This window comes from Hyla sarda, chromosome 1 (genome assembly GCF_029499605.1).
Source record: "Hyla sarda isolate aHylSar1 chromosome 1, aHylSar1.hap1, whole genome shotgun sequence".
In the NCBI taxonomy this organism is placed as follows: domain Eukaryota; kingdom Metazoa; phylum Chordata; class Amphibia; order Anura; family Hylidae; genus Hyla; species Hyla sarda.
Window position 1 is genome coordinate 323,095,408 of NC_079189.1, and position 12,408 is coordinate 323,107,815.

The 12,408-nt window shown below is 43.3% G+C and overlaps 1 protein-coding gene across 2 annotated transcripts in view; it reads right to left on the reverse strand.

The window, feature by feature from the left end:
* Positions 1–12,408, reverse strand: part of TRMT10B (tRNA methyltransferase 10B) — a 46,277-nt gene that overhangs the window by 14,935 nt on the left and 18,934 nt on the right. For both annotated transcript variants that reach the window (XM_056519250.1, XM_056519258.1), the window contains exons 3-5: positions 5,587–5,701; positions 4,121–4,248; positions 1,916–2,068 (exon numbers count right to left, since the gene is read on the reverse strand). In XM_056519250.1, the coding sequence (XP_056375225.1) occupies positions 1,916–2,068; positions 4,121–4,248; positions 5,587–5,701 (396 nt within the window). The remainder of the gene's footprint in view (positions 1–1,915; positions 2,069–4,120; positions 4,249–5,586; positions 5,702–12,408) is intronic.

The window sequence follows — 12,408 nt, forward strand, 5'->3', positions numbered from 1 at the left end:
GACTTACCTCTGTTCCCTGCTGTCCCGCTCTGTCATTGATAGAGCCTGGCTGGACTAGGCTCTATCAATGGATCACAGAGCACACAGATCAATACAGTTCAATAGAACTGTATTGATCTGTATAAGGGATCTAATGATTCCTCCTAAAAGTCTAAAAAAAACGTTTTAATAAAAGTTTAAAAGACACACATTAACCCCTTCCATGTTAAAAGTTCAAATCACCCCTTTTTCCTATATAAACACATGTAAACATAATAAAAATAAATATACTTAGTTCACTGCGTGTGTAATTGTACGAACTATTAAAATCTAATATAATGTATCCTGTACAGTAAATGACGTAAATGCAAAAAAAAATAAAAAATACCAGACCACAGAATTGCAATTTTTATAATATGAAATATATGAATATAAAAGATGAGCCCTCATACAGCCTGGTATGTGCAACATATTTTTTTAAAAGGCTACAGGGGTCAAAAAATTGGAATTAAAAAAATTCAAAAAAGTTCAGATTTTTTTTTTAAATTAGTAAAACATGACGGAAACTATAGAAATCTGGTATTGCTGTAATCAGGCGACCTAAAGTATCAAAACAACATGTCATCTCAACCACAAGGTAAATGGTGTAGAAAAAAACCCCACCAAATTTGCTAAATTATCTATTACTATTTCAAATTCACCTCACCGATATATATATATATATATATATATATATATAGATATATATATATATACACACACACACACACATTTCTTTTGGGTTCGGAGAATATGTTATTGAAAAATTGAAAAGTATCATTATAGTAGGTAGTTATGGCTATTATAGGGCGAGGAGGAAAAAAATAAGAGAGTGTAAAAGCGAAAATTGTCCCAGACAAGTGGATCGTCATGAGGGACAAGTAGATTTTGCTCCGTTTTAGTCCCGTGGACAAGTAGATTTTTTAATTAAACTGTGTACCTGTGAATTGACCATTAAACAGCATTGCATAGATAACCCAACAGATCATCTTTAAAGGGGTACTCCCATGGAAAACTTTTTATTTTTACTTTTTAATCAACTGGTGCCAGAAAGTTAAACAGATTTGTAAATCTTAATCCTTCCAGTACTTCTTAGGGGCTGTATACTAAAGAGAAATCCAAAAAGAAATGCATTTCCTCTGATGTCATGATCACAGTGCTCTCTGCTGACCTCTGCTGTCCATTTCAGGAACTGTCCAGAGCAGGAGAAAATCCCCATAGCAAACATATGCTGCTCTGGACAGTTCCTAAAATGGACAGCAGAGGTCAGCAGAAAGCACTGTGGTTATGACATCAGAGGAAATGCATTTCTTTTTTGGATTTCTCTTTAGTATATAACACCTAAAAAGTACTGGAAGGATTAAGATTTTTTAAAAGAAGTGATTTACACATCTGTTTAACTTTCTGGCACAAGTTGATTTGACAGTAAGCAGAGATCATAAAATAGAGGCAAACTAAAAAAAATAAAAAATTAAATTAAAAAAACTCCCTTAAAAGGGGTTCTCAGGTGCTTACACATCTTTTCCCCTATCCAAAGGATAGGGGATAAGATGCCTGATCGCGGGAGTCTCACTGCTGGGGACCCCCGGGATCATGCACGCGGCACCCCGTTTGTCATCAGTCCCCGAAGCGTGTTCGCTCCGGATCTGATTACAGACGACCACCGGGCCGGTGGCGTGTGATGTCACGCCTCCGCCCCCGTGTGACGTCACGCTCCGCCCCTCAATGCAAGCCTACGGGAGGGGGCGTGACAGATCCCGGGGGTCCCCAGTGGCGGGATTCCCGCGATCAGGCATCTTATCCCCTATCCTTTGGATAGGGGAAAAGATGTGTAAGCACCGGAGAACCCTTATAAGTGCAGATCCAAAAGGCTTATAATTCAAGGGGAAGAACTTACAAGATAGTGGACAAATCCGTCATTCATTCTCACACATTCATAATATAATAGACTGTTTTCTACAAAACTTGTCAGGTATAGCCAAAACGGTTTTGCAGCTTTCTTGTTTGACCCATAAAGTCTTCTTATTTGTGCAGCAAGACGACTTAACTCCTAAAAAAACAAAAATTAACAAATAAATCTAAAACATATTCTTTCCCCACAAATTACACTTGTCTATTACAAATGAAAGTGTTGGTGATGGTGAAATGAATAAGGTCCACAAGCATTCTACAGGGTGGGCCATTTATATGGCTACACCTCAATAAAATGGGAATGGTTGGTGATATTAACTTCCTGTTTGTGGCACATTAGTATATGTGAGGAGGGAAACTTTTCAAGATGGGTGGTGACCATGGCGGCCATTTTGAATCCAACTTTTGTTTTTTCAATAGGAAGAGGGTCATGTGACACATCAAACTTTTTGGGAATTTCACAAAAAAAAAACAATGGTGTGCTTGGTTTTAACATAACTTTATTCTTTTCATGAGTTATTTACAAGTTTCTGACAACTTATAAAATGTGTAAAATGTGCTGCCCATTGTGTTGGATTGTCAATGCCACCCTCTTCTCCCCCTCTTCACACACTGATAGCAACACCGCAGGAGAAATGCTAGCACAGGCTTCCAGTATCCGTAGTTTCAGGTGCTGCCCATCTCGTATCTTCACAGCATAGACAATTGCCTTCAGATGACCCCAAAGATAAAAGTCTAAGGGGGTCAGATCGGGAGACCTTGGGGGCCATTCAACTGGACCATGATGACCAATCCACTTTCCAGGAAACTGTTCATGTAGGAATGCTCGGACCTGACACCCATAATGTGGTTGTGCACCATCTTGCTGGAAAAACTCAGGGAACGTGCCAGCTTCAGTGCATAAAGAGGGAAACACATCATCATGTAGCAATTTCGCATATCCAGTGGCCTTGAGGATTCCATTGATAAAGAATGGCCCCCTTAGACTTTTATCTTTGGGGTCATCTGAAGGCAATTGTCTATGCTGTGAAGATACAAGATGTGCAGCACCTGAAACTACGGATACTGGAAGCCTGTGCTAGCATTTCTCCTGCAGTGTTGCTATCAGTGTGTGAAGACTGGGAGAAGAGGGTTGCATTGACAATCCGACACAATGGGCAGCACATTGAACACATTTTATAAGTGGTCAGAAACTTTTAAATAACTCATGAAAGAATAAAGTTACGTTAAAACCAATCACATCATTGTTTTTCTTGTGAAATTCCCAATAAGTTTGATGTGTCACATGACCCTCTTCCTATTGAAAAAACAAAAGTTGGATTCAAAATGGGCGACTTCAAAATGGCCACCATGGTCACCACCCATCTTGAAAAGTTTCCCCCCTCACATATACTAATGTGCCACAAACAGGAAGTTAATATCACTAACCATTCCAATTTTATTAAGGTGTATCCATATAAATGGCCCACCCTGTATAATAGAGAAAACAATGTGCTGGTCTATAAAGGACCCTGAGATCTAATGTTGTCATCTCTGCTGAAAGTTCATGTTGCCGAGCAGCCTCCAGAAGGTTTTCAGAGTTCTTAGCTTATAACTACCAAAAAACTAAAGATTTCACTGTAGTTTCTTTGCAGATATTTCTGTATGTATGTATTGTTGAAAACATACTGGATTTTCTAAAGAGGTGTATCAGCGTGTGATAAAAATAATAAGCTGCAAAACAATGACAGTACAGTGAACATAAGACAAAAGACTTGGCACTCAAAGTTGCAGTTTAGATGATTTATTTCATATGCAATCCACAAGGTAAATAGATAACGTTTCGGTCAAACATTGACCTTCATCAGATCAAGGATTGCTGCGGAGTTTGAAGACGTCGGCCTAAAGCCGTGAAACTTGGTGCGACACTCGTATAGCGGCGGCTGTAGCACCAAGTTTCACGGCTTTAGGCCGACGTCTTCAAACTCCGCAGCAATCCTTGATCTGATGAAGGTCAATGTTTGACCGAAACGTTATCTATTTACCTTGTGGATTGCATATGAAATAAATCACCTAAACTGCAACTTTGAGTGCCAAGTCTTTTGTCTTATGAATTTAAGGAGTGGGGTCCTACTTGTGCACCTACACCGATCAAGAGTGCCATATTCTACTTCTAGAAGTACAGTGAACATAAATATAAAAGTGGTTTTACCTTCTTGCTCATGTGATCGGTCATACTCAAGTCAATACAAAGTCTAGGACCAGAATCTTTAGCTTCTATGAGACGTTCTTTGGTTAATGCTTTCACAAATTTTTTGCTGTGTTGTTGTTGGTTAGCACCTGGAACAAAGGGATGAGAAGATAGTTAAAGGGGGGGGGTTAACTGCTGGGACCAACATAAAGTTGCCCCCAAAAACAAACGTAGAGCACGATACATACATTGCCAGCACTCCAGTCAGTCAGAAAAAGAGTACATATCACCAAACTAAACTTTTAATATATTGTTCCTTATGTAATTATAAGACACTTTGCTATTTACTTGCTGTTAAAATTCTCAACCTTTATATATTTTTAATGTGATAGGTGGCTCTGTTCTGTTCCCTGCACAAGTTAAACAGTTAGTTTGGTCTCCACCCGGACATGCAGAAGTCCAGACCCAGGAAGTGCATGCAGGGCATGGAGAGGCACAGCTCCCGCAGGCTTCAGTGACGTTGCCCCTGCTGGGGAACACCCACTTTCTCCTGGCGGAAGCCCTGACAATGTAAGCAAATGGGATCTGTATGATACAGAGCTTTTTAGAGCTCGGAATTTTTTTTAGGCAGGAAGGGTGTTAGGAGTAGTTAGTGAATATTATCTGAGTTAGTTTAGAAAATATGGTTTGATGACAGGTACTCTTTGATGTTTCTAAGCACTAAACTCTGAAAAGTTCAGTGGCCTCATTAAAGGAGAACTATAATGCAGGACAACTTATCCTGTATCCAAAGGATAGGTGATAAGGGTCTGATCACAAGGGGTCCGACCGCTGGGACCCCCGCAAGGCACACTGGCTCTCCCAAGGAACAGGGCGTGTCAACCCCCCGAATGAAAAGGCGTCTGCCACACCCTCTCCATGTATCTCTATGGGAGAGTTGGAGATACAGCATTCAGATATCTCTGGCTCTCCCATAGAGATACATGGAGGGTGAGTGTCAGCCACTGCTTTGTTTGGGGGTAGACTCGCTCCGTTCCTGGAGACTGCGGGGGGGGGGGGGGGGGCTGTGCAGGAGTTCTCGGGGGTCCCAGCGATCAGACACTTATCCCCTAATCTATGGATAGGGGATAAGTTGTCCTGCATGATAGTTCTCCTTTAATCTTCTGGTCTACATTTTTACATGTAAAAATGCATTGTCAACCACACTTTTAAATACATAGGCATACTTCTTAAAATACATACCCTGCCGTACACAATATTTTACACTGGAAGTCAATGGGCCCGTAAGACAAATAGCAACATACCATCCAGCATATACATTGATGGAGGAATGGAGACTCATTTTAAACAAGGAATTTTTTTCCACTTCTTTCATTTTGTGCTGCCAAAGCAAGCGATGATCTTAGTACACCTCTATGGGCATGGCCACGTTTTTTTCACCACATCCTAAACATTTCCAATAGGACAGAAAACATAATGAAATTTACCTGCATTGACATCTCCACACCGGTTTGCTTTTCGTCTCTCTTTTTCCTGTCTTCTTTTATTTTTTTTGGCTGCAACTATTTTTTCCCAGTGTCTCTGTTTTCTCATTACATTTCTCTAAGGAGAATTTTAAACAAAAAGGATATTACTCATTATGTGTAACTAAACACCAACGTCCTAATGAATATTCTGAGTTCTGTTATAGAAGTACAGCTTCCAAAGAAAATATGTGTTTTAGGTAAAATTACTTTGCCTTGAACTGTCAGCATAAGCCAGTTAACCATTTAGTAAAGGGGTTCCCCCCAAAATCAAAACTTACCACCAATCCACAGGATAGGTGATAAGTGTAAAATCAATAGGAGCCTGACTGCTAGGACCCCCACTGATCACAAGAATGGAGGTCTAGCGTCACTTGTGTGACTGGAACAGCTGTCAAGCATACACACTGCTGCACCCTTCAAAGTCTAGGGGGGACATTTATCAAAGCATTTGGTAGTTTTTTTTGCTTAAAATTGTCGCACGTGTGCCTACGCTCTTTTTTGTGGGACTTTTTGCTTGTTCAGTGTCCTAAGCAAAAAATAAAAATCTTGCTTACCAAAGCAAAAAGTGATTTTTGACTTGCAGCGGTCAGAGATTTATCAAGTGCGAAAGTCGCAAAAAAGTTGCATCGCATGAAAAAAACCTCATAAATTTACTCCAGCTCAGACATGGAGCAGAAAAAGCCACTACCAAAGAAAGAAAATCCCACAGTTTGGAGCTCTATAGTTTTTTTTTCTATTATTATGCAATAACAGGCATCCAGACAACTAAAATGGCTCATTTTGACATTAAACTGCTTGCTGTAATGCGTTCTGCTGACCATTCTCCTATAAAATTGCCAGCATATTCTCCTATACAAGGGTTCTCAACCCCCCCCCCCCAAGGGAGGCTTGTATGTCTAGCGTATATGTCAGGAAAATCTACTGATGAATAGCTCCTATGTATGGCAAACTGTTGCATAAATTGCTCATTGGTTCAAGAAATGTATCTTAAAGGAGTACTCCAGGATGCTAAAATTGTGTCCCATACTGCCGGCAGTAAAAAATTAAAGGAGATCTGTAGTGCTGTGAACTTATCCCCTATCCGAAGGATAGGGGATAAGTTATAGATCGCAGGGGGTCCAAGCGCTGGGGCCCCCCGCGATCTAGTGTACGGGGCCGCGACAATATACAGGAAAGGGAGTGTTCCGTCCTCGCATGACGCAGCAGCCGGCACGTCCCTCCATGAATCCCACAGAGATACATGGAGGACGGCTGCTGCGTCATGCGGGGACGGAACACTCCATTTCCTGTACATTGTCACAGCACCGTACAGGAGATTGCGGGAGGCCGCAGTGCTCGGACACTCCTGCGATCCTCCATGACCCTCCTTCGGATAGGGGATAAGTTCACAGCACTACAGATCTCCTTTAAGAGACACATACATGCTGCTGCTCACCAAGTAACCCGTTTCGGCCTCCGCCACGATCCTCTTCCTGGTTGCCAGTGAGTAATAGTGCCAATCACCAGCCACAGCGAAGTCCCACCTCGGCCGGCTATAGGCTGAGCGGCAGTGTGACGTTTACGGTCCCCAAAAACTGGTGCCGGAGCCGAAAATGTCACAGTGCCGCTCAGCCTATCGCCAGCCGAGGTGGGACTTCACTGCGGCCAGTGATTGGCTGAGTGCACTATGACTCACCGACCACCGGCAACCAAGAAGAGGATCGCGGCCGAGGCCGAAATGGGTTACCAGGGGAGCGGCAGCAGGTATGTATCCCTTTATTTATTTATTTTTTACTGTCGGCAGTGTAGGATATCATTTTAACATCCCGGAATACTCCTTTAAGGGTATGTTACGCAAGCAGAGATTTCATTTGGAACACACAGCCCTCTGCTGTCACCATTGACGGCAATGTAGTGCGCACCCAATTTCGCCAAAAGAATGAGTATGCTCATTCTTTTGGAGGATCAATTTCAATGTCAACCGGTCTGTGGAAGACCCATTCACACAAATACAAAGGTTCACACCCCGGAATTTTGGAGAGCAATTCTGTGCATGGAAATTTCACAGGAATTCCGTAGTGTGAACATACCTTAATGTAGACTGTATTGGACATTTCCCACCATGATACTATATATGTTAAAAATAATATATATAACTACACAGCGCTTTTCATAGTAATAGATGCTCTATTTGCTGCTATGAGAATAATATATGGTTCCCTATTTACCATATAAAAGGTTGTAATTTGTATAAATAGTGTATTCAAAGCACAAAAATAGGGCGTCTCGACCTAAAACCTTTCCCGCTGAAGTCCGTGTGTTGGTTCGAGTGACGTCACTACTGTGAACCTGAAGGGTCAGAAAGCCTTTCTGACCCTTCAGGTTCACAGTAGTGACGTCACTGGAACCAAACACACAGACTTCAGCGGGAAAGGTTTTACATGGAGACCCCGCCTGGCGGGGCTGTTTCCCAAACCTCTCCAAACTCGGACTATCAAACATTACCTGCAAGGACATCGCTATATCCACATCATCTGGAGGACAGTAAATCGGTACATAGTCTTATTGGGTGGGATTCTCAAGATTGAATTTCTGAACACTAGCTCAGAACATCGCATCTTCATAGTAAGTTGTATTATATACATAACTTCACAAAGTCCCTATTTTTGCACTTCGAATATACTATATATATATATATATATATATATATATATATATATATATATATATATATATATATATATATATATATATATACATATACACACACACAGGAAAAAAGAAAGATAGCCGGCACAACAGCCTAATACACGGGTGCACACTGCCATGGCATCAGAGTATACAAAAAAAGAGGATTGCAGCAGCACACATTGGTCAAAAAAATTGAGGCTCTTAGCGCACTTTTTGATCAAAACGTGTCCCCCATCCACCACGGGGAATTGGCCTCATTTAGGATGGGAACCTAGCACAAATTCTGAGCCTAACACTCAACTATCCACTCACCTCTGCTGGGCATATAGCCTCTGACTGGGTGACATGCTGGATCCATTTAAAACTCCACCTGTGAGAAAGGGGGAGGGGTGCACAGCTAAACAGGGTGCCATTACCCCCTGAATTGTACACACAAGAAAAAAGAAAGATAGCCGGAACAACAGCCTAATACACAGGTGCACACTGCCATGGCATCAGAGTATACAAAAAAAGAGGATTGCAGCAGCACACATTGGTCAAAAAAATTGAGGCTCTTAGCGCACTTTTTGATCAAAACGTGTCCCCCATCCACCACGGGGAGGTGGCCTCATTTAGGATGGGAACCTAGCACAAATTCTGAGCCTAACACTCAACTATCCACTCACCTCTGCTGGGCATATAGCCTCTGACTGGGTGACATGCTGGATCCATTTAAAACTCCACCTGTGAAAAAGGGGGAAGGGTGCACAGCTAAACAGGGTGCCATTACCCCCTGAATTGTACACACAAGAAAAAAGAAAGATAGCCGGCACAACAGCCTAATACACGGGTGCACACTGCCATGGCATCAGAGTATACAAAAAAAGAGGATTGCAGCAGCACACATTGGTCAATTTTGACCAATGTGTGCTGCTGCAATCCTCTTTTTTTGTATACTCTGATGCCATGGCAGTGTGCACCCGTGTATTAGGCTGTTGTGCCGGCTATCTTTCTTTTTTCTTGTGTGTACAATTCAGGGGGTAATGGCACCCTGTTTAGCTGTGCACCCTTCCCCCTTTTTCACAGGTGGAGTTTTAAATGGATCCAGCATGTCACCCAGTCAGAGGCTATATGCCCAGCAGAGGTGAGTGGATAGTTGAGTGTTAGGCTCAGAATTTGTGCTAGGTTCCCATCCTAAATGAGGCCACCTCCCCGTGGTGGATGGGGGACACGTTTTGATCAAAAAGTGCGCTAAGAGCCTCAATTTTTTTGACCAATGTGTGCTGCTGCAATCCTCTTTTTTTGTATACTCTGATGCCATGGCAGTGTGCACCCGTGTATTAGGCTGTTGTGCCGGCTATCTTTCTTTTTTCTTGTGTGTACAATTCAGGGGGTAATGGCACCCTGTTTAGCTGTGCACCCCTCCCCCTTTCTCACAGGTGGAGTTTTAAATGGATCCAGCATGTCACCCAGTCAGAGGCTATATGCCCAGCAGAGGTGAGTGGATAGTTGAGTGTTAGGCTCAGAATTTGTGCTAGGTTCCCATCCTAAATGAGGCCACCTCCCCGTGGTGGATGGGGGACACGTTTTGATCAAAAAGTGCGCTAAGAGCCTCAATTTTTTTGACCAATGTGTGCTGCTGCAATCCTCTTTTTTTGTATACTCTGATGCCATGGCAGTGTGCACCCGTGTATTAGGCTGTTGTGCCGGCTATCTTTCTTTTTTCTTGTGTGTACAATTCAGGGGGTAATGGCACCCTGTTTAGCTGTGCACCCTTCCCCCTTTTTCACAGGTGGAGTTTTAAATGGATCCAGCATGTCACCCAGTCAGAGGCTATATGCCCAGCAGAGGTGAGTGGATAGTTGAGTGTTAGGCTCAGAATTTGTGCTAGGTTCCCATCCTAAATAAGGCCACCTCCCCGTGGTGGATGGGGAACACGTTTTGATCAAAAAGTGCGCTAAGAGCCTCAATTTTTTTGACCAATGTGTGCTGCTGCAATCCTCTTTTTTTGTATACTCTGATGCCATGGCAGTGTGCACCCGTGTATTAGGCTGTTGTGCCGGCTATCTTTCTTTTTTCTTGTGTGTACAATTCAGGGGGTAATGGCACCCTGTTTAGCTGTGCACCCCTCCCCCTTTCTCACAGGTGGAGTTTTAAATGGATCCAGCATGTCACCCAGTCAGAGGCTATATGCCCAGCAGAGGTGAGTGGATAGTTGAGTGTTAGGCTCAGAATTTGTGCTAGGTTCCCATCCTAAATGAGGCCACCTCCCCGTGGTGGATGGGGGACACGTTTTGATCAAAAAGTGCGCTAAGAGCCTCAATTTTTTTGACCAATGTGTGCTGCTGCAATCCTCTTTTTTTGTATACTCTGATGCCATGGCAGTGTGCACCCGTGTATTAGGCTGTTGTGCCGGCTATCTTTCTTTTTTCTTGTGTGTACAATTCAGGGGGTAATGGCACCCTGTTTAGCTGTGCACCCCTCCCCCTTTCTCACAGGTGGAGTTTTAAATGGATCCAGCATGTCACCCAGTCAGAGGCTATATGCCCAGCAGAGGTGAGTGGATAGTTGAGTGTTAGGCTCAGAATTTGTGCTAGGTTCCCATCCTAAATAAGGCCACCTCCCCGTGGTGGATGGGGAACACGTTTTGATCAAAAAGTGCGCTAAGAGCCTCAATTTTTTTGACCAATGTGTGCTGCTGCAATCCTCTTTTTTTGTATACTCTGATGCCATGGCAGTGTGCACCCGTGTATTAGGCTGTTGTGCCGGCTATCTTTCTTTTTTCTTGTATGTACAATTCAGGGGGATATGGCACCCTGTTTAGCTGTGCACCCTTCCCCCTTTTTCACAGGTGGAGTTTTAAATGGATCCAGCATGTCACCCAGTCAGAGGCTATATGCCCAGCAGAGGTGAGTGGATAGTTGAGTGTTAGGCTCAGAATTTGTGCTAGGTTCCCATCCTAAATAAGGCCACCTCCCCGTGGTGGATGGGGAACACGTTTTGATCAAAAAGTGCGCTAAGAGCCTCAATTTTTTTGACCAATGTGTGCTGCTGCAATCCTCTTTTTTTGTATACTCTGATGCCATGGCAGTGTGCACCTGTGTATTAGGCTGTTGTTCCGGCTATCTTTCTTTTTTCTTGTGTGTACAATTCAGGGGGTAATGGCACCCTGTTTAGCTGTGCACCCCTCCCCCTTTCTCACAGGTGGAGTTTTAAATGGATCCAGCATGTCACCCAGTCAGAGGCTATATGCCCAGCAGAGGTGAGTGGATAGTTGAGTGTTAGGCTCAGAATTTGTGCTAGGTTCCCATCCTAAATGAGGCCACCTCCCCGTGGTGGATGGGGGACACGTTTTGATCAAAAAGTGCGCTAAGAGCCTCAATTTTTTTGACCAATGTGTGCTGCTGCAATCCTCTTTTTTTGTATACTCTGATGCCATGGCAGTGTGCACCCGTGTATTAGGCTGTTGTGCCGGCTATCTTTCTTTTTTCTTGTGTGTACAATTCAGGGGGTAATGGCACCCTGTTTAGCTGTGCACCCTTCCCCCTTTTTCACAGGTGGAGTTTTAAATGGATCCAGCATGTCACCCAGTCAGAGGCTATATGCCCAGCAGAGGTGAGTGGATAGTTGAGTGTTAGGCTCAGAATTTGTGCTAGGTTCCCATCCTAAATGAGGCCACCTCCCCGTGGTGGATGGGGGACACGTTTTGATCAAAAAGTGCGCTAAGAGCCTCAATTTTTTTGACCAATGTGTGCTGCTGCAATCCTCTTTTTTTGTATACTCTGATGCCATGGCAGTGTGCACCCGTGTATTAGGCTGTTGTGCCGGCTATCTTTCTTTTTTCTTGTGTGTACAATTCAGGGGGTAATGGCACCCTGTTTAGCTGTGCACCCCTCCCCCTTTCTCACAGGTGGAGTTTTAAATGGATCCAGCATGTCACCCAGTCAGAGGCTATATGCCCAGCAGAGGTGAGTGGATAGTTGAGTGTTAGGCTCAGAATTTGTGCTAGGTTCCCATCCTAAATGAGGCCACCTCCCCGTGGTGGATGGGGGACACGTTTTGATCAAAAAGTGCGCTAAGAGCCTCAATTTTTTTGACCAATGTGTGCTGCTGCAATCCTCTTTTTTTGTATAC